The following is a 19,727-nucleotide window of genomic DNA, read 5'->3' on the forward strand; positions in this document are numbered from 1 at the left end:
TGTATGTGTGCTGTTTTGGTCATTGACAGCAATGTGATTTAGTTAAATTTCATTATTTAAAGGTCCAGTGTGTAGGATCTGGTGGTATCTAGCGGTGAGGTGAGGAGATTGCAACCAACTGAAGCCTCTCCCGTGTGCAGAGAGTGTCGGAGAGCTACGGTGGCCAACACAAAGACGCGAATGGCTCTCTCTGGAGCAGAGCCGGTGCGTAGAGAGTGGGTGTACGTGGGAAGTGAGTGATGAAGCAAGAGAAAGAGAGCGGCGGCGACTGGAGCGATTAACGCTAGCGACTTCGGCCCAAGCAGGAAAAGTTAACAGTGTTTGGTTTGTCCGTTCTGGGCTACTGTAGGAACATGGTGGTGCAACACGGAGGACTCCGTTGGGAGAGGACCCACTCCCTATGTAGATATAAAATAAAACACAATGATTCATATTTTTAGGTGATTTAACGTTAATAAAAACATACTTATTAATTTTATATTCCACTTCTGCCAATATAATTGTTACACACTGGTCATTTTAATGTATTTTATTTTGAGCATTTCTATTTGGAAGAAAATGGGGGGGGGGGAATTGGTATGATAAAATAAAAATGTAGAATATACAGTATTTTGTCCTTCTTGCTTCTCACCTGTAGACCAGTCAGTGATTGTTAAACTAGAGTTCAGGCTCAACATATAAGCAGGATAAGCATCAGTTTTGATTGATTCTCGTTTCCCTTCAGTCTACACGGTGTCAGCTGTTCTGTGGGATTTAACATCTTTCACTTCATTATTTCACTTCCGCATGACAGTGCACGCGATGTTATTGCCCTCTACCCACATGTTATTGTCGTCTATCCACATCCCCATCCTGCCTCTTCGACGGATCTCAATCCACCTAATAGTGTTTCTCCTTTACGCACAATGTGATCACCTTCTGCTCCAAACGTTACAGAGCCTTTACGCGCAGGATAAAGTTCCAGAGTCACTTCCTACAGGCAGCCACCACCAGGCTCCAGAGTCCAGAGTCACTTCCTACAGGCAGCCACCACCAGGCTGCTGGAGTGTTTTTTCCAGGCGATGCTTTTGCCTTTTTTTGTGCAGGACAATCCAGACTCCTCCCTCTGCACAACGTCACCCGATCCCGATCTCTCCCAGAGCGTCAGCTCTAGTCAGCAGCACACTGTGGAGGCAGATGAGCGGGGCGCTGCGCAGACCGGGATAAACCAGGACAAAGATAAAGATAGCGGGATAATAAAGATCCACTCTGGGTTTCATCCACACAATAAGAAAACACGAGGAAAGGAGAAGGGGGGTTTGCATCCCACCCAGCATTCCCACAGTTCCAACAACTTCCCCGGCCTGCTGATCTGATCGCTCCGGCTGCTCGTGTGGCTCAGTACTGCAGACAACAGACAAACCGGGACAACCGGGAACTTAAGGAACTACAACCAGGACGGTGCCAGCAGATCTCTGTTATCAAGGTGTCCATTTGCAGACGAAAGGAGGAAAAAGAGGCGACATTTCCCCCCTGGAGGAACTCTCCAAGTGTTGTAAAGTTCCCAGCAGCATCGATCGAGGACCTCCCGCCCACTTTACCTCTGATCCCCGCTAGTGGAAGCAGGGGGGGAGAGAGAGAGAGTCGTGCAGCTCTGCGGTGGATGGAGAGAGAGACCACGGCTGGATGGTTCCACTAGAAGAGAGCTGCTCTCACAACAACTCTCCTCACACTGCTGTCTCCTAGAAGACTCCATCATCTCAAACTGCTAATCTGCAGCTCGGATCTCATATATTTTGTAGGTTGTACTTAGTGCTCAACTCTCCTCCAGCAGAGGGATCCGCCGCAGCCGTCACATTGATGCTTTGGCTCGGAGACGCGCAATACCGATCCTTTAGTTCAGCCAAAGTGTCCTACAGCTCAGCGAGGGAGGTGGACTAAGAGCTTTTGTGCCGAAGTGGGATTTTGCAGAAGTTGCATGCTTGGTCTTTGTCGTCTGGAGTGAGCCCCCCCCCCACCCCCGGTCATCCACTCTCAGGTTATCAGACCAGATCCGGAGGAGAGATAGTTTCTGGAGCCATGGCGATGTGTGTGGGGATGTGGATACTCCTGCTGGCGCTGCACGTCCAAGGTAAGCCGCAGAGGGAACATCATCTGACACATTCATGAGCATTATTCTATCATCATCATCACCTCTCTGCTCCAGTGTGTGTGTGTGTGCGTGATGTTTCACAATGACTTGATTAATGCATGAATGGGTGGATCGATCTGATGGTTTGTAACAAGATGCGCAAATGAGAGAGAGAGAGAGAGAGAGAACATTGGAAAGTGTTTTTCAGTCTCAAAAAAACCCAAACGGCTGCAGAATACTTATTTGGCTCCAGAATAATGAAGTTACCCAGGCAGCAGGCAGATGGCGATATGTGCGAAAGTTTTCCCAATATCTCATTGTGATGGCCACAGAGTGCTCCTGAATGAGAATTGAAACCTGTGGCCTTTTTATCCTCAGCTCCTGTCTCTTAGTTGAATATTGTAGGCTGAGTTATTAAAATTTAAAGAACCATTATGGGAGAAATCCTTCATTTTGAACTGCGAATTAAATCCACAGGCCTTGTGCTGTTTTCCTATTCAATCATGATAATCTTCTGAGGAAGAGTGACTCAGGATGTGGTGACATTTGTCTTCGGCTCCAGTCATACTTTGAGAAATTGTCCTGAATGCTTAATAGATTTTAGGAGACGGAGAGAGGATGGTGATGGTGATGGAGTGTGTGTGTGTTTTGGGCTGGAGGATGATGTGTTGAGGGAAGCTGATAAATGGGAGTGATGATTTGACATTGATCATCCTGACATTAAAGGGGAACACCACCTAAATTAAGAATTCCAATATGTTATATCCATGGCTGAGGAAAAGTTCAATCAATATGTGTGAACATGAGCTCCTCTCTCTCAAAGCCAGAAACCAGTCTCAAGTCTCAAACTTGTGATGTCATCGGGTACAAAGTCTGAAGCTGCTCCATAGACAATACAGGAATGAGTCCTAAAACACGGACATGAGTTAGCATTTTAGCACTTACGGTTCCCCCGTCTTGAAGTTTTTTTTTAATTGTTGTTAGTTAGATGCCTGAAATCAGCTCTGTGGTTAACACGAGCCGTAGAGATTTTTAGTTCTATGCCATAAATACATCAATAAATATCCCACTTGTGAATTTTTAAGCCTTTACGAGTCTTTAAAAAGGCGGTTGCTAACAAGTGGCAAAATGAGACTAAGAAACATCATCACGTCGACACATCCGCCTTTACAGCGTTGTTGTTTATACTCACACTCATGCGACCGGGGTGTAGTTCGTTTATAGCCTAACGTTAGCTTTTTACTTGCATTTATGCTTCAAAAAGTGGTGCTCATTTGTGAATATTATATTGCTGAACAAAACGTGCAAGTATCAAAAACGTTTGTTTGCCACAGAGCTTATTTTCTGCATAATTCAAAATCCAATGGAACAATCCCATTGGCTTTTAGTCGAAGGAACCCAGGGCGATGCTAACTTCCTGGTTGGCCTACAAAAATACGTCATACCTGGAGCACTCTATGAATTTCTTTTTCTATACCTGAATGAGCTTCATTCTTTTGTAGTGTTGTCAGTTGTGAAACAGAAAATCTACCCGACATTCCTCTGGGTGCTCTCAGTGTCATCATCTCTTCCCCATTCATTGTCTAGGGAGCGGTTCCACACTGCGGTTATACCCAATGACTTCACAAAATTGAGTTTTAGCACTCTAGTTTTTGGATTTGTGAGAGAGTTGTTCGTTTTTACTAAGATTTTTTGGACTGTCTTAAACTATAGGAATAACATGTATGAATTTAAAAAATGGCCATAGTTGCCCTTTAAATCTTCCTCAAGTGGGCCTAATGATTTAAACACATGCTTAATTAGTGTATTTGAGTGTTATCGGAAGTGGCATCATTCTTCTGGTTATATTGACAACCTTCTAATTGGAAAACAAAACAAGCCAACAATAAAACGTCATGTTTTGTGTATACGCCCGACTATGTGTGTGTGTGTGATCTATTATCCAGAGGGGGGTTTTAAGGCTTAGCTGAAAGTTTACTGGTTTGTTTACATCTTGGACAAGTAAATTCTGTCTGGCGCCCCTATTTTAAGAACGGAATGGAAGAGGGTCAAGTGTGGTCGAGAAATGTCGGATCATGTTTTGAACGGCACTGATATCCTCATTTTCTCTGACAGACTGCAGCCTGTACGTGTTTACTCTACGTCGTGCTTTGGTGATCCTTTTCCAGTCTCAAATGTATTCTCAAGGGGGAATGTTTTTTGTCACAACTGGGTTGTTTTTTTTCCACATCCTTCGAGCTCGAGAACAAGCTCGACGTTGACCTTGTTCGCAGCGAGGCTCCTTGTGGCGTCATGTGTTTTAAGACTGATTGAATACTTTGATCAAAAGCCCTGTCTGATTTACATTGAGATGATCCCTTTGCTTGTGGAGAAGATCAGGATTAACTGGTTCCCTTGGGATTCACGGTGGAAAGCGTTTGAAGCTGTTCAATCAAGGGAGAGGGAAATGTCTCCAAAAATTGCACTTAAAGTGTCCTGGAAACGTCTTATTTGAGCAAAGCAGGAGGGGTTTTCTAAGCCTAATTAGACATCGTGGCGAATAGCTTTTGCTCTTATTTCATTCTTTTATTTATTGCCGCAGTTTATTTAAAACCAAAAGAGGCTGCACAAATCATGCTTTCAGACGTCTTCACGAAAGGAAGGGCTTGGAAAATGTTTTTTATTGCAGCAGTTGTTTGGACCCATTTCTTTTGACATGCAAAAACAAGAATCTGCTCTTTCACCCCTGAGGTTAAAGGGCGTTGCCATAAATGCCCACCGTCTTTGATGGCTTAATTGATATACAACATGTTCCAGACTCTTCCATCATTACAGAAGCACAAACAAGTGGGAGAATGGGCCCTAACAAATGCAAGTAGCAGCAAAACCCTGTTGCAGTTATCCATCAGGGAAAGCCATTTGTGCTTGTCATGGTAATAACCATTTGTAGAAAGCACGAGAGTGCCAAATTCACAAACAGAAAAATATTCCGAGCCGCTCGCCAAATAGATTATCAAATAAAAGGAACGTTGAGAATAATGGATCTGTGAATAATAACAGCAGCTCTGCTCCTGCTTTCTTATATTAGCACTCGGTCTCTCCAGCATTGCAATGGGGTATTTAATTGAGTGTGAACGGAGTTAGCAACCAGGTGGTTGTTTATGGCTTGGCTCCATCCTGGGGTCCTGGTGCTGTACGAGCCCGTATAGATATCACTCTCAGCGGTGGGATAAAGAGATTTTCCAGCTTCTAATTCCTCATCTTAGTTGGATTAAACATTTGGGAAATGAGTGTTGAATGGTGGACGAGCATCAACTTTGAATGTACTATTATTCAGGAAGGGAAATTGTGCAGTTGTGAATTCTAATCTTTTTAATGACTTGGCAGCATGCGGGCTAAAATCATTCTGCTGGAGACCCCTGTGGTTCGGTTCTGTCACTCATTTCATGCAGTGTCTCAGGAATTTCTCTTGAATGTTTGGTCGTAAGGCGATTAATCGGATTTTACTTTCAATTATGAAAACAAGATACTTGGGATAAAATGAGTATTGTGCCACATTCCGTTTCACAATGACGCTCTTGTTTTGTCTCGTGTTATAAATCCAGCGCACCCCTTTCCTTTACGGCAGCACACTTTCGCTTTCCTGCTTTGGCGGGTCAGGGATGGCTGCACTACGAGAGCTAAATGAAGAGACTAGCTCTATGAAGAACTGTGTGCTCTTGTAGACCTAGCCTCTTAACTTGGCTCTCAAAGTGCACCAGATTGATGCATTTAACTTTAAAATGTGCATCATTTTGTTTCTAAATGCACGGTGTTTCCAAAAAGTCAATGAGTAGTTCATCGTGATCTCAATATTGAACAAAATAATTGTGATGATGATTTTTTTACATAATCGAGCAACAAGTTTCTCTACCAACACCACAACAGAGCGGCGCTATTCTGTGTGTCGCCGCCCTTTTAATCGTGTTTATTCGCAGATTGATGCTCACGTGGCGTCTCCTGAGAGCTGTGAACCGCGGGTGATGTTTCCTGTTTCCTCTTTGATAGACACCTTTATTGTTTGACTCTTTAGGGTTAATTGCGCAGCCAAACTGGCCTGATTCCTATGCACGAGCTTGTCACCGAACGTCTGACGCACAACAGTTCATTTCGAACTCATGACAGCCGGTCACACGCTGTGCCGCCGGAGCGTGTGTTTGTTTGTCAGACTCATTTAAAGCACACTGAAGCCTACCCTTGTGTGTGAAATGTCACGTACTTCAGCTTGAATTGATTGACTGAACAGTCGGGGGGGGTCTGAGGAGGACAATTGCAGGCATGTTCATAAATAGTGTTGAAATAGATGTTGAGCAGTGGAACAGGCGGGGGGAACGTTTCCTCAGATGGGGTCATGGAACGAATACTGCTGGAACGTTGTAATTAGCATTTTGACTTTCTCTCTTTTGAAGGAAAACTGTACTAATTGCCGGTCCGTGGCGTTTTACATTTCATTCGGATGACAGTTGTGATGAAATAGAAAGAGAGTCGCCGTGGGATTGTTGGGCCTTGATGGTTTGAGTGTGAATGCAAATTGCTCTGATCCTCGCTCCTTCGGGGAGTCTCCCTTTTGGTCCCTGCTGAGGTGATGGATGGGAGAGAGAGCGAGAGAGTCCTGGGAGACTAGCTTGAGGGGAGCTGACAGGAGATTAAGCTTCCCTTTTTGCCATAGAAACTAATGGAGGTACTTGGCCACTCAAACTTGATCTCTTTGAGCATTTTAGCTCATTGTGGTTCTGCTGTCAGCTCTTTAGCAAATCCTTCTCCAAACACTGCATGAGATGTCTCCGCGCAGGCGAAGGCTTCTTCTTTTTGTCTGTTATGATTCCGGAATGGGAGTTCATTAATTTCTTTTCTTTGGCAAAATATTTGCCAACTTTTTTGTATCTTAACTTCCATACGCCACCGCGGTCGATCTAAGAGGCACATTCTCAGTTTTTCTTTGCAAGTTTCGTGATGCACATTTGCAGCCCCCCCCCCGTGGGCCGCGTTTCACAAAATAGATTAATAAAACATGACGATAAGCACTGAACCTAAATAATGGAAAGGTTATGACAAAATAGAGTGTTCTCTGCATGCGGGAGACTGCACAAATAAAGACTGGATGAATGTTAAATTATGCTCACCTCTTCCGATTGTTTGGAGTTTATATGCAGGGTTTTATTTTCATGATAAGGAATAAATGAATGTTCGAGGCCTTCGGGCGAGGAGCTCACAGATCGTCTGCATCGTCTCTGTGATGATGAAATCGTTTGGAGCGCTGAATGAAGCTATTTTTAGGAAAAGGATAGTCAAATATCACAAGTAATGTTTGTCCCAGACACCGGCTGTCTAATGTTACCAGATAGCTTGTTTTGTCAGAACATGCAGTTCAGTATCATATGCCGTGTTTTCATCTGGTTGTTATTTTGTGGTGTACGGTGTCTGTCGGGTGTCCTCTCCTGCTCCTCTGCTTTCTTCACACCACCAGACAGTCACCATGTTGGATCAGGAGGGGAAACACGTTTTATCAGGAAGCTGCAGCTGCAATTTTTCCGCTTTCAAATCCTTGAAATTCGTCTCTGTTTCAACTCAAATCGCAGAATCAGCAAAGTAAGGAAAAGGGGAAATCAATAAAGGGGATCAAATCTCGCCCTGAGCTTTTTCTGATTTGGCATTAATCTGTTGAGTCGTTTTCTTTCTGTTTAGCCGATCCTTGTCGAGGGGATTAAATGGTTAAATTCCTGCTCTGCTCTTGAGAATGAGAATGACGCTGACTGACTACACTTGTTCCACATTTCCCCCTTGCAGTTTGTCAGATGGCTGTTCCAGCATCTGAGGATAGGCTTATTATGGTTGGATGTAAATCTGCTCTGAAGAAAAAGTAAATAATCTCACATGTTGGAGGGATTCTGACAGTCTGCTCTGTTTTTATGGGACCGCGTTTTCGGCTTGCCAATGGCTTGTAGGGTTTCTTTGCGCTATACTTACTACCTGTAATCAGTCATTTCAGTTAAAGGCAAATCATATTTATTTCTTTACAGGAACTTCATCCATTTCCGAGCCGCTGTGCGAAGAGAACGCTGCCTTTCAATGCATCATTTTAATGTTTTTATGCAGTCGTCTTGTGTTTTCTGCCTCGTCGGTTTAAAAAAAATGAAATCATATGGGAATATGATGCTTTGTGTCTGGGTTTACAACTGGGGCATTTAGTCACGGGCTGATCTGGGATTGAGAGAGTGGATAATTCCTGGTCTTCCTACTAAGGCTCTGTGCCTTTTAAAATAAAGCAGATCTGATCAGTGCAGCTCCCCCCCCCCCCCCCGTGTGACTGCCTGCCTGAACAAGTCAATTTACAACAGGCAGCCGGGCTGATGTTCCTCCATTAAGAAGCAAAGGAGTCCTGATAACTAGTCAGTGAACAACCTGCTGAGTCTGAGGATGAATGGGAAAATGGGTCCTGTAATGTAGAAAAACTAAGTTTGTAGCCAAATTTGGACCTGGTACCAAAAAACCCATCATTGTATTAGGTCTTGATTAACTATTAGGTTGTGTTACACTGACTGTGTGCTCGCGGCTCTACTTGAGCTGGACTGGGAGTCATTTTAAAACTTGATGGACTAGTTGATGCCGTTGCCACGTTTTCTGCTGTTTGACTCTGTTGAATTTTGTGCTGACTTGTGCAGTTTTGTTTGACAAGAGCTGGCCTGCAGCTCTGCCTCTCTTCCTGTCCTGGGTCAGACCCATATATCAGCCGGCTGATGCATCGGGCCAATAAAAGGCCTTCAATTAAATATTTAATCAAAGTTGGTCCCTGACAACAATGTCAATCTGATAGTGACATTATTTTATCAGTCCTCTGTTAAGATGTAGTGTTTAGTTGTTCTTAAAGGGTAACTTTAGTATGTTTCAACCTGGACCCTATTTTCCCATGTGTTTGTGTCTTAATTCACAGTTTTTAGTTTTTTTAACACAAACAGGCACAAAATGCATACCCACACTTGCACAAACATGACCTATACACATGCATTAATGGAGAGATTGCCCAGGAGCAGGGCACAGGAGGCAAACTGGCAAACTGCTGCCCCAATTGGGTCTCGTAATGGGTCTCCTAATGGGGACAACACGTTTCTGAAATTGGTCCAGTATTGAGGGATAGCGCTGTAGACAGCAGCTTCTAAACAACCTGCGAGGGCCAGTGAGCAGTTCAATGTGACGTTACGTTCACTAAAAGTGCTCCTTTTTACCACCGACAGGCTCAGATTGTTATTGTAATGTTTCTTAGCTGCTTTCTCCAGCTAAGAAACATTGCAAAAATCAGATGCATCTTGTCTTCCACGGATCTTGAACTATTAATTCACACTTTCATATTCTCCCGTCTAGACTATTGTAATTCCCTCTACACCTGCCTCAGTCAATCTGCTTTAAATCGCCTACAGGTGGTTCAAAATGCAGCGGCCAGGTTATTAACCAGAACTATCCGTCGGTCTCACATTAACCCTGTTCTGGCATCCCTCCATTGGCTCCCTTTAAAATTCAGAATCAACTTTAAGATCTTGCTAATTACATATAAGGCACTGCATGACCTCGCCCCCAGTTACATTGCTGATCTCCTTGTTCCATATTCGACCTGTCGAACACTTCGATCCTCTAATCTCGTCCTTTTTTCCATCCCCCGCTCAAACTGCAAAACAAAAGGTGATCGGGCCTTTTCTGTCTTAGCCCCAACTCTCTGGAATCACCTCCCCCCCACTCTATTAGAGCTGCTGAATCTCTGGACTGTTTTAAGCGGCTTCTAAAAACCCATCTCTATAGGTGAGCCTTTCTATAGGCCTCATCCACATGTGTGTTTGTCTGTTTTAGTTTCATCTGTTTCTCATCGTCTCTGTGTTTCACATTGTCATTTTTCCTCTTTTTTTTATCGGTGTTTGATGTTTCATTTGTGTGTGAAGCACTTTGTAACGGAGTGTTTTAAAGGGTGCTATATAAATAAAGCTTTACTTACTTACCTACTTACTTATTAGAAGTGTCTGACAACTTTATGGAAAGGAGCCTGGGGAGAAATAAAACAGGTTTCTTACCTTTCTCTTGATCCGGTCTGTTTGTTATTGTGTCCAAGTCCCGCTCAAGGAGAAGTTTCGTTGTGAAATCTGAATATCCGTATACTCTGACTCAAATAAATACAGGCGGTCGTCGAATTCAAAGAACTCATCCACATTGTTGAAATCATCTAAATATTCATCCATGACATTGAAAGTCTTTTAGTTAACACCAAGCTACGCTTTCTGTACTCCAACACAACAAACTCTGCCCGGCCGGCACTCATCACATGGTATATTCCACCATGGATATACTGTATATTTCACTATTCCAGCGTTGTCTTCTGGCAACACGTCTTCAAGAGCGAGACTCTTTCCATAATGTTGTCAGACACTTCTAATAACAATCAGAGAGCGTCATGGCAAAAACAAGCATTTTTTAGTGGACATAAATGATGGTGCCAACTTGCCCCCATAGCACCATATTGCAGCCCGTGAGCAGCTGCCGTCTACAGAGATCTCCCTCAATGCTGGACCGGTTTCAGAAATTGTTGGCACTATTAGTCGGTTAGACACAAACACATGGGAAAATAGGGTTCAGGTTGAAAAATACTGAAGTTACCATTTAAGTTTCAAAGTGGATATCTTCCAGAGTTTCTTCCTGCCCTGAGTATTTGAAGGAGCCATTTATTTTCGGTTGCTTTGCAGATTTATTGTGCTTTTGACACTCGACTGCTGAATAAGTGGCTTTTCCATCCTGCAAAAAAGCAAATTCTGCTGAAATTTCTGACGGTTTTCTGACCTCAAACAGGTCAACTCATAAGACATTGACTATTTACACAAACTGTTTCCAAGTTCTGACTGAAAACATCCGTACCGCCTTCCAAAACCATATCTGTCAATCCCATTACCAGCCTTCCAGCTCACCCACTGCACATGGCATCCCCTGGTAAATACCCTCCAGGGGCGAAGCTGAAAATGCAATATTAGCTTGCAGAGCACATTCGAATAAAAAAAGATTGAGCATTTCTGAAAATTTAGAAATGGTTTTCAATCTTTTCGTTACGGAAAAGGTTCAGAATCAAAGCGGTACAGAGATTCCCGTCATTGTTAGTAGACGCGGCACCCGGGGTGACGCGAGGCTCGGAGCTGATCTCCTGCCACGACTTTACATTCTTCTCTTATACTTTTGACAAAGTTCCCCCTCTATCTCTTCCCCTTTCCCCTCTCTCCTGTCTCCTCGCTCTGCCTTTGAGGACGGTGCTCGCTGAGAGTCGGCTTGGTTAGCACTTGATACAAAAGGGGGTTTGTTTCATGAAATGTTTCCCTTTTTAATGAGTGATGGTGTTCGCTCATTTAATATTCCGCACTGATATCTCTCCGGGAGCTGACTGCGCTTCAAAGCAACAGCGTGGTTGTAAATGGGAGTGGGAGGAGGGGGGGTGGTGCAGCAGCAGTGGTGGTGGTGTTATAAGGTTGGGGGGGGTTGGGGGGGGGTTGCTTAGAAAACACAAACACAGATTTATTTATTCTCCCTGACATGTAGCTAAGCTTCCCGTGTGCTGCAGCCTGGTGCAAAGCTCCTTAGTGCCCTCGTCCTGCGCAGACCGACAGACGGGCGAAATATGACTGATAACAGGCCAGCTCCGTGTCTGTCATATTCCTCACAGTGTGCGTCCCTCATTCATGTTTGCACCTTTCCCCCGCTGTGATCGACTTTGAAGATAATTGCTCAATTCAAAGGCGTTTCAATTGCTTATGTGTGAACATTTCTCAGAATATTTTTTCTTCGCGCCACCCCGCGCCACAGCTGACACCTGCTTTTTCCCAGTGCTTGTCATTATACCGAGATTGAGGTCAACCTCGCAAACGCGGTAGAAATTCTTCATTTCTGCCCGTTTGTTAGTGTACACAGTTCGACTTTGCTGTGAAAGAGATGGAGATGGAGATTAAACACAGACACAACCTGCAGTTTGGCATTGACCCTTCCATTTCGTTAGCAGGGTCTATTCCAAAGCAGCTAATGCAGTCTGCTATTGATTCCCTCGTTTCAAGCCCGGCTGAGTTTCACTCCGATGTTGCAATGTTTTCAGAAACTCAGGCGTGGCCTCTAGGGGTGTAGGAAAATATTGAATATCGCAATTTTGTGATACTGTATCGATTCTCCAAAACACTGCGTCGTTAATACTGCATTTTGAATTCATAGATTACAGGATGTTTATAGGATGTTACAGGGAGTGTGATTTAGAGTGTGATCAATGCAAATGCAGATCCCACTGTTCTGACTGCATAAAACTTTTTTTACTCAGATTTGATGCATATCACGGTGTGTTCTTTATACTATGACAGTTTTCCGTGCGATAGGACCCGAAAGATGGTGACGAGAGGTTAACGTCACGCTGCCGTAAAGTGGTATTGGAGCCGTTTTGTGAGTGAGAGTACATGAGCACAGTACTGGACCCGATACCCGATATAATATATATATATATATATATATATATTGCCTTGCTTACAGTATCACAATATATCACAATATATTGAATTGTTCCCCTGTATCATGATACGTATTGTATTACTTAATACACAGCCCTAGTGGCCTCCGCCTCCTTCCTGTGTGCCCTCTCTTTGTTACTGGCATTGCACTGTCTGTCTCTATCAGTAGATGCTGTATTTAAATATGTGTGAAAAAGAGGTGGGTAATGGAAGCACTAGTCCCACCTTGCGAGCGGGGAAAAGGGGTTGTGTTCATCCCTTTATCTGGAGCTGTAACAGACAGAGTCTGCGTCAGCACTGCACCTATTTATTGACTTGTATGCATAAAAGCAAAGCTGTAGAGTATGGCGCTGCTCTGCTCCAACTATATTTACTCCTCTAAATGCACTACACTATATCACAAAATACAGAACCTCTAGTGCTAGTAAAAGGAGAGAAAAAAAGACAAGGGGAACATGCATTAAGTTCTTTTCATTCCTGACATCTATTAGGAGACACTTATATGAGCATAGACTCACACTCTAGAAGATGTGCACATACACTTGAGGTCTCCATCACAGAGTGCACACAGTGGCCCTAATGCATTATTACGCTACTATTATTACCTATCTGTCCTCTACTATCCTTAAGTATCTAGAGCCTAACCGATGTATGTTCGTTTTTTTTAAATTAGGGCTGTCGAAGTTAACACGATAATAATCGTTAATGCAAATTCTTTTTAAAGCCACTAATTTCTTTAACGCATCAACACAACGTGCAATTATTTGGCTGAAGCGGGCTCAGTTTTGAAACTAGAGTGAAGATGCTGGCATCATATGAAACTAGAAAACCTACAGAGTCTATTGGTACGAAGCAACCATCATACTAGGAGGCTCGTAGGAGGCTAAATAACGCTCCAAACATACTCTCAATTTTGGACATTTATATTTTCAAAGGGGTCCCTCAAGATCAGTGAATGTAAATGGGTTCTATGGGTACCCACGAGTCTCCCCTTTACAGACATGCCCACTTTATGATAATCACATGCAGTTTGGGGCAAGTCATAGTCAAGTCAGCACACTGACACACTGACAGCTGTTGTTGCCTGTTGGGCTGCAGTTTGCCATGTTATGATTTGAGCATATGTTTTATGCTAAATGCAGTACCTGTGAGGGTTTCTGGACAATATCTGTCATTGTTTTGTGTTGTTAATTGATTTACAATAATAAATATATACATACATTTGCATATGGCAGCATATTTTTAATTAATTTGCCATTAATCACAATTAATTATGGACTATCATGCAATTAATCACAGTTAAATATTATCGATTGACAGCCCTAGTAATTTGTAATATTCAACTCCCCCCCCTCTGGACTGTATGTAAAAAAGTTCCAGATAAACTTCATTTTTTCCCGGTTTGGGGACATTCTAGCCTACTAATTGGTGTCAGATCATCATAAACGAGCATTTTGGCAAGGTTGCGTCAAATCAGTTTGAAGTCGTGGTAAACATGTATTTAAGGTTGAAGAATACAGTATGAAAGATGACAGCAAATATAAGATCATAGCAGATTTTGTAACGTTATGCACAATAAACTTAAATTACAAAACATGTGGGTCAAATATAAATAAAAATGGAGCCCGTAAAACTTTATTACTATAATTTAATGCACTGCAGTTTTTTTTTGTCTACAAACATACAGTATGTGGTGACATGTGCTACACATTACATTGATTTGCAGCTGTTTTGCATTGATTTATTATTTTTTGGAGAGAAAATTTATGTCTTCTTCTGTCTTAAAGGTATCAGATCAAATTTTTTAGATTTGCAAAATGTTCAATGGTTCAGTTGATATTCCTGTTGTTGCAGCTCGTGGCAACCAAACTCCAGTGTTTAGGTTAGCAGAAGGCTGTCATGGTAACCAAGAGCCATGGTTAAGTTTAGAAAACCAAAAACCTTTGCTTAAGGTTAGAGAGTGATCCAGGTCATAGTTGACCTTGACCTGACCTCTAGCTGGCATGGACTTTTTGTGTGTTACTTTTTACTATTTCCCCTGGAGGAAATCCTTTAATGCAGAATGGTTGCATATAAAATGCCTGCTGTACCCCCCCTCCACCACCCACCTCTCCTCCTCCTCCTCACTTCTTCTTGCCTCTTCCAGCTGAACAACTTTGCCAGGGGTTTCCACATGGGAGCTTCCACTCTGGCAGCACACGTCTTGCTTGGCTGCAGGTTTTGCAAGTGGAATTAACCAGTCAGGAATCTGGAGAGGGGCTTTGATACCAGTACAGGAATCACGTGGGGACATTTTGTAGTTCACAGCGATTGTCAGTCGAGCCACGAAGGTGCCAAATGTCACATCGGGCCAGGGAAACAGAAGGTTTGGTAGTGGGGGGTCAAGGGTTCCCCCACCGTCCCTCCCACGTGTCCAACATATGAGCTACAACATTTATATGATAAGTTATGCAGATATAAGTGGCCACAAGAACGCCCACTCACTGAACCTGCACCCACGTAGCTCGTAGTCTCACACAGAGAAAGTGAACAGTGTAGCTTCCTGCCTTTTATTGATGTATCCGAGTTTCTTCTCCCACTGTAACCATATGTTGGGTTCACGTAGTGCATTTCAATCTGTTTATTTGGATACAGTGGCTCGCGATTGTTCCCGGCACTGTGTACCTTCCTCGTCAGCATTATGGAACTGAAAATAGACGCTAAAGAGGAACAAATGTTGGAATGAGAAACTTGATATAGAGGCTGTTTAATACCGCTGCAAAAAAACCTTAAAATACCTCCCCTCCTCTGGCCCGCAGACTCGTACCTCTCAGGACGCCAAGTTTCAAATTGCTCTGCAGAATGGGTTTAATGATCGTACCTACCTTCCTTCCTAAGTCGCGGAGGAGAATTTGCAAGGGAAAATAACAGCCTGAATGTACAGAGAAGGGGAAATGGAGATTTACATGTCGACCCCGCGGGGGATGGGAGTTTGCAGAGGGGGTCATGCTGTTCCTGAATGAGGCTGTGTTCCAAGGGGTGATTCTAGTTTGCCTTGAAATAGTGCTCTTGGCTGAAGTTGTGTTTAGGCACGTCGGGGGCTGCTCGCTGGAAGAAAAGACTTGTGCAAATAAAAGTTCATTTAATTTTTTCCGGCTCATTAGACCTTTTTTTTCTTTTCCTAAGCCAGCCAACGGAACCCCCCCCCCCGCCCCCCCCCTACACCAACTCTCCATTAAACAAACGCGTTGCATAACTGCAGGAATATTATGACACAGAAAAACAGTAAATTGAATTAAAAGCTCCGTAATGTGCTGAAGACCATATTGTCCGCTGAATTAGTTTAATTAAAGCCTTTTCTTAATTGGAGTAATGAGCGATTTCAGAAGCTCAATCAGATCTTTCTGAACAAGTGGGTTCAAGTCGAGATTAAATTGAAGTCCCCGTGTTTCAATGGACTACTCAATATGCGATGAAAGTAGTTGGGGGGGGGATGAAACTGATTGGATTTGCCCCCACATCGCCAAGGGTGCGTTTCATCCCCGCTGTTTGGGAAATTTTGGTGAAGCTGAACAAAAAAAAAGAGGAGAAGCCAGAGGGAGTGGCGCTCCAGTGGAGGTATTACAACTAACAGGGGGGCTGGTTCTGTATGTTGCTGATGGGATTTAAAGGGTTAATCCTATTGATTGGGCGGTGGGATCTGCCCGTGTAATTCTGGTGGAAGTTTTTCTGACTTCTCCCCGTTGGAGAGATTCGGGGGGGCTCCCTAACCCCCCTTTTTTATTCCCTCCGTTGACGCTCGGTGGCTGGTTTGTTTTTCCTGGGAAGACCCTGGAAGGAGTTCACCGAGGCGTGAGCACACGCGTGTATATATGTGTGCACATACGTCCGTGCGCACGCAGGCCCGAGGCAGAGGCAGCTTCACGTTGCCGGCCCTGCTCACCCCCCCCCTGATCCTGACCCACTTTCTTTCCCCCTCGCTCGGCGCTCCCTCTTTAATTGCCGCGCGGCACACTGAGGCCATCTGCTCGACTGAGGCCCGTCGCCATGGAGATGCTCGGAGGCTTTTCGGATTTGCTGTGGACTGACCAACAGGGAAATGGAGGTCAGGGAATGGGGGTAGGGTGTGGGACAGTCATAGGGGGCACCAGGAGTGTGTGTGTGAGGTACTCGTCTGACAGTGCAGCAGTGTACCTGTATGATACATCTGGAACAGATGCAGTTAGATCATCCCAATAAAAGAAAATCGAATAACTTAATCAGCTTCTCAGGATGTTTGATCCAGTGGATTCAATGGGGGGGGGGGGGCAGAACATGTTAATCCCTCAATTTAGCCTGAAACATGAACATAATGACATTTTGAATAACATGTACAAATGTGACACCAATACAAAGCTAGAATGTCTCAAACAAGAAAAATAAAAATAGTTTATCTGTAAATTGTTTACATAAAGTTGTATTGTCTTTAGGGCTGTCAAAGTTAGTTAACGCTAATTTGTTTTAACGCCACTAATTTCTTTAACGCATTAACGGAACTTGTGATTTTTAGGTAAGTGATCCATCGGTACCAACCATGTCATACTAGCTTGTCGCGAAGGTTAAATAATGCTCCAAACTTACGCTAAATTTTGGAGAGGAAAAAACTGTCATGGCCATTTCAAAGGATTCCCTTGACCTCTGACCTCAAGATATGTGAATGTAAATGGGTTCTATGCAGTACCTGTGAGGGTTTCTGAACAAAATTTGTCATTTGTTTTGTGTTAATTGATTTCCAATAATACATATATACACACATTTGTATAAAGCAGCATATTTGCCCACTCCCATGTTGATAAGAGATTAAAGGTCCCATATTTTAAAAAGTGAGATTTTCATGTCTTTTATATTATAAAGCAGGTTTAAGTGCTGTATAAATACTGTGAAAGTATCAAAACGCTAAATCCATGGAGAAATACACACAGCCCGTATTCAGAAACGGTACCTTTGAAACAAGCCGTCAGGATTTCTGTCCATTTGTGATGTCACAAATCTATAATATTTAGACAATTTCACAGTTTTAAACATAAACATACTAAATGTGTCCCAGTTTATTTCCTGTTGCAGTGTATGTGAATGTTAGAACATGTTCTAGTAGAAACCCAAAATACAAGTATGAACCTGAGAATGAGCATAATATGTACCCTTTAAATACTTGACAAATCTCCCTTTAAGGTACATTTTGAACAGATACAAAAAAAAATTGTTAATTTGCGATTAATTGCGATTAACTATGGACCATCATGCGCTTAATCATGTTTAAATATTTTAATCGATTGACAGCCCTTATATATAGCAATATTAGATTTTCGGAAAGTATGATCCAAAGGATTTAATGGGGGGCATAGAACATGTTAATCACTCAATTAGCCCAAAACATGAGAATAATGATATTTTGAATTACATGTACAAATCTGACACCAATAGTAAGCTAGAATGTCACAAACAGGAAGAATGAAGAAGTTTATATGGAACTTTTTTACATACAGATGTATTTACAGTAAGTCCAGAGGGGGCAACATTTTTTATTTTTCAACAAAGTGCTATTTATCTATGTTAAGATTATTACAGCGTTGCCTCAGTCAGATGTGTACTTAGCGTCGTCTCATCTGCCCGCTCCAATCATATGGAGCCGTGTTCCTTTATCCTCATGAGTGTCTTTGTATATTTCGCTGCCCGTGCTTATTTCCTTTCCAATGACACGCCTCAGCGAGGCAGCAGTTGTGCCGTGTTTCCAATTAACACTCGGGCGTATTTCAGAGCCGCGGTCTGCTCGGCTAGGTCGCCTCCTGCTCCTCAGACTGCCAGCCAGCATTCGCATCCTCCCTGTGTGTGTTATTTAAACATTCACATATTCCATGCCTGGTCCACAGGATCATTTAGCCAAATGTGGCATTTTTTTAAACTTAAATGGCTCTAATGGAGTCTTGGTATTGACCTCTGGCACAGCGCTGAGCTTTGGGAGACACTCTTTGTATTTACTCCTCTTTTAAAGGTCAATATTGGTAGCTGTCATTTCTGAAGTGCCATTTATAGGTCAATACCTCATTAGTAATCTGGCGGAGTTGGGATCAAATGCAGCTGCTGTGTTGTCTGCAACCATTTCCTCTTTCAAGTTTCACAGCGAAGCCACGGGATTCTGTTACACAAACGATGTGAAACCTGACATGTTTAATATCACTTAGTTAAGATATCTGGGCTCGGAGCTGTAACTAACGATTGCTTTCCCTGTCTTCATTATGTGTTGATTATTTTGTTCTAATTATTTGAGCCATGGCGTGGAAGAAAATAATAAGAACTGAGACAGAATGTTTGGGATTTTTTCTTGGTGATTTCTAAATTATCCAAATCATTTTCAATGATCAACTTGTATTGATTGACACAGTGTTCCAGCACTTTTACAACCGTTAGGCTACATGAATGCTGTTTCTGCAGAACACCATAGCTTCAGTAGGTGTTTATGTGACCCTTATGGTACATAATGCCCCATTGGGGTGTTTTTTTATCGCGAGGGATCGCCCCGCTTCCCAGCAATGGACACTTGATGGCACTAGGCACCTGATTGGACGAACGCTCTCCCTCGTGGGCTGCTGCTCCCAGCTTTCAAACTTGAACCAACATGGCGGCTCGTTTGGAAGCTTTCTTCTCTTATACAGTGGAAATGGCTTATAGTGATCACGGTTACAGTGATCAACCGCTAATATGGATGTTTTGTTTTTTGCTTTTACTCCGTTGATACTTTGCCCCGCGGACCGTCTGCTTTGCACGTTGATATCGTGATGGGAAAAGGAAAGTCATCTCTGAATTAAAAACGAATGCGCATGGGGGAAAGCACCCTCGTCAAGTGGATTGATACTGCCTGGTCACGTAATGCCCCCAAAGTGAAACTTTTTCCGATCCTCATTCAGCAACCCCGGCAAATGGCGTTCATCTTCATGCCTGCTCGCGCTGCAGAGCTGGCCAAAAAATGCCAATGCCTCACTCTCAGTGAGGGGAAAAGGCAGAAGAAGCGAGCCAGTAAATCGCGAAACGGCCCGTTTCATTACTTTGTATTCATGTAATAAATACACAATGTC

The 19,727-nt window shown here is 43.2% G+C and overlaps 1 protein-coding gene across 6 annotated transcripts in view; it reads left to right on the top strand.

Annotated features, from left to right (window-relative positions):
* Positions 1-1,503: 1,503 nt before the first annotated feature.
* The window catches only part of nectin1b (nectin cell adhesion molecule 1b), a 230,068-nt gene continuing 211,844 nt past the window's right edge, over positions 1,504-19,727 (top strand). For all 6 annotated transcript variants that reach the window (XR_012594608.1, XM_074640451.1, XM_074640446.1 and 3 more), the window contains exon 1: positions 1,504-2,110. Coding sequence is in view for 5 of the 6 variants with exons in the window: in XM_074640451.1 (XP_074496552.1) it covers positions 2,059-2,110 (52 nt within the window). In the remaining variant the exon portion in view is untranslated. The remainder of the gene's footprint in view (positions 2,111-19,727) is intronic.

The sequence above is a fragment of the Sebastes fasciatus genome, chromosome 7 (assembly GCF_043250625.1).
Source record: "Sebastes fasciatus isolate fSebFas1 chromosome 7, fSebFas1.pri, whole genome shotgun sequence".
Classification (NCBI taxonomy): domain Eukaryota; kingdom Metazoa; phylum Chordata; class Actinopteri; order Perciformes; family Sebastidae; genus Sebastes; species Sebastes fasciatus.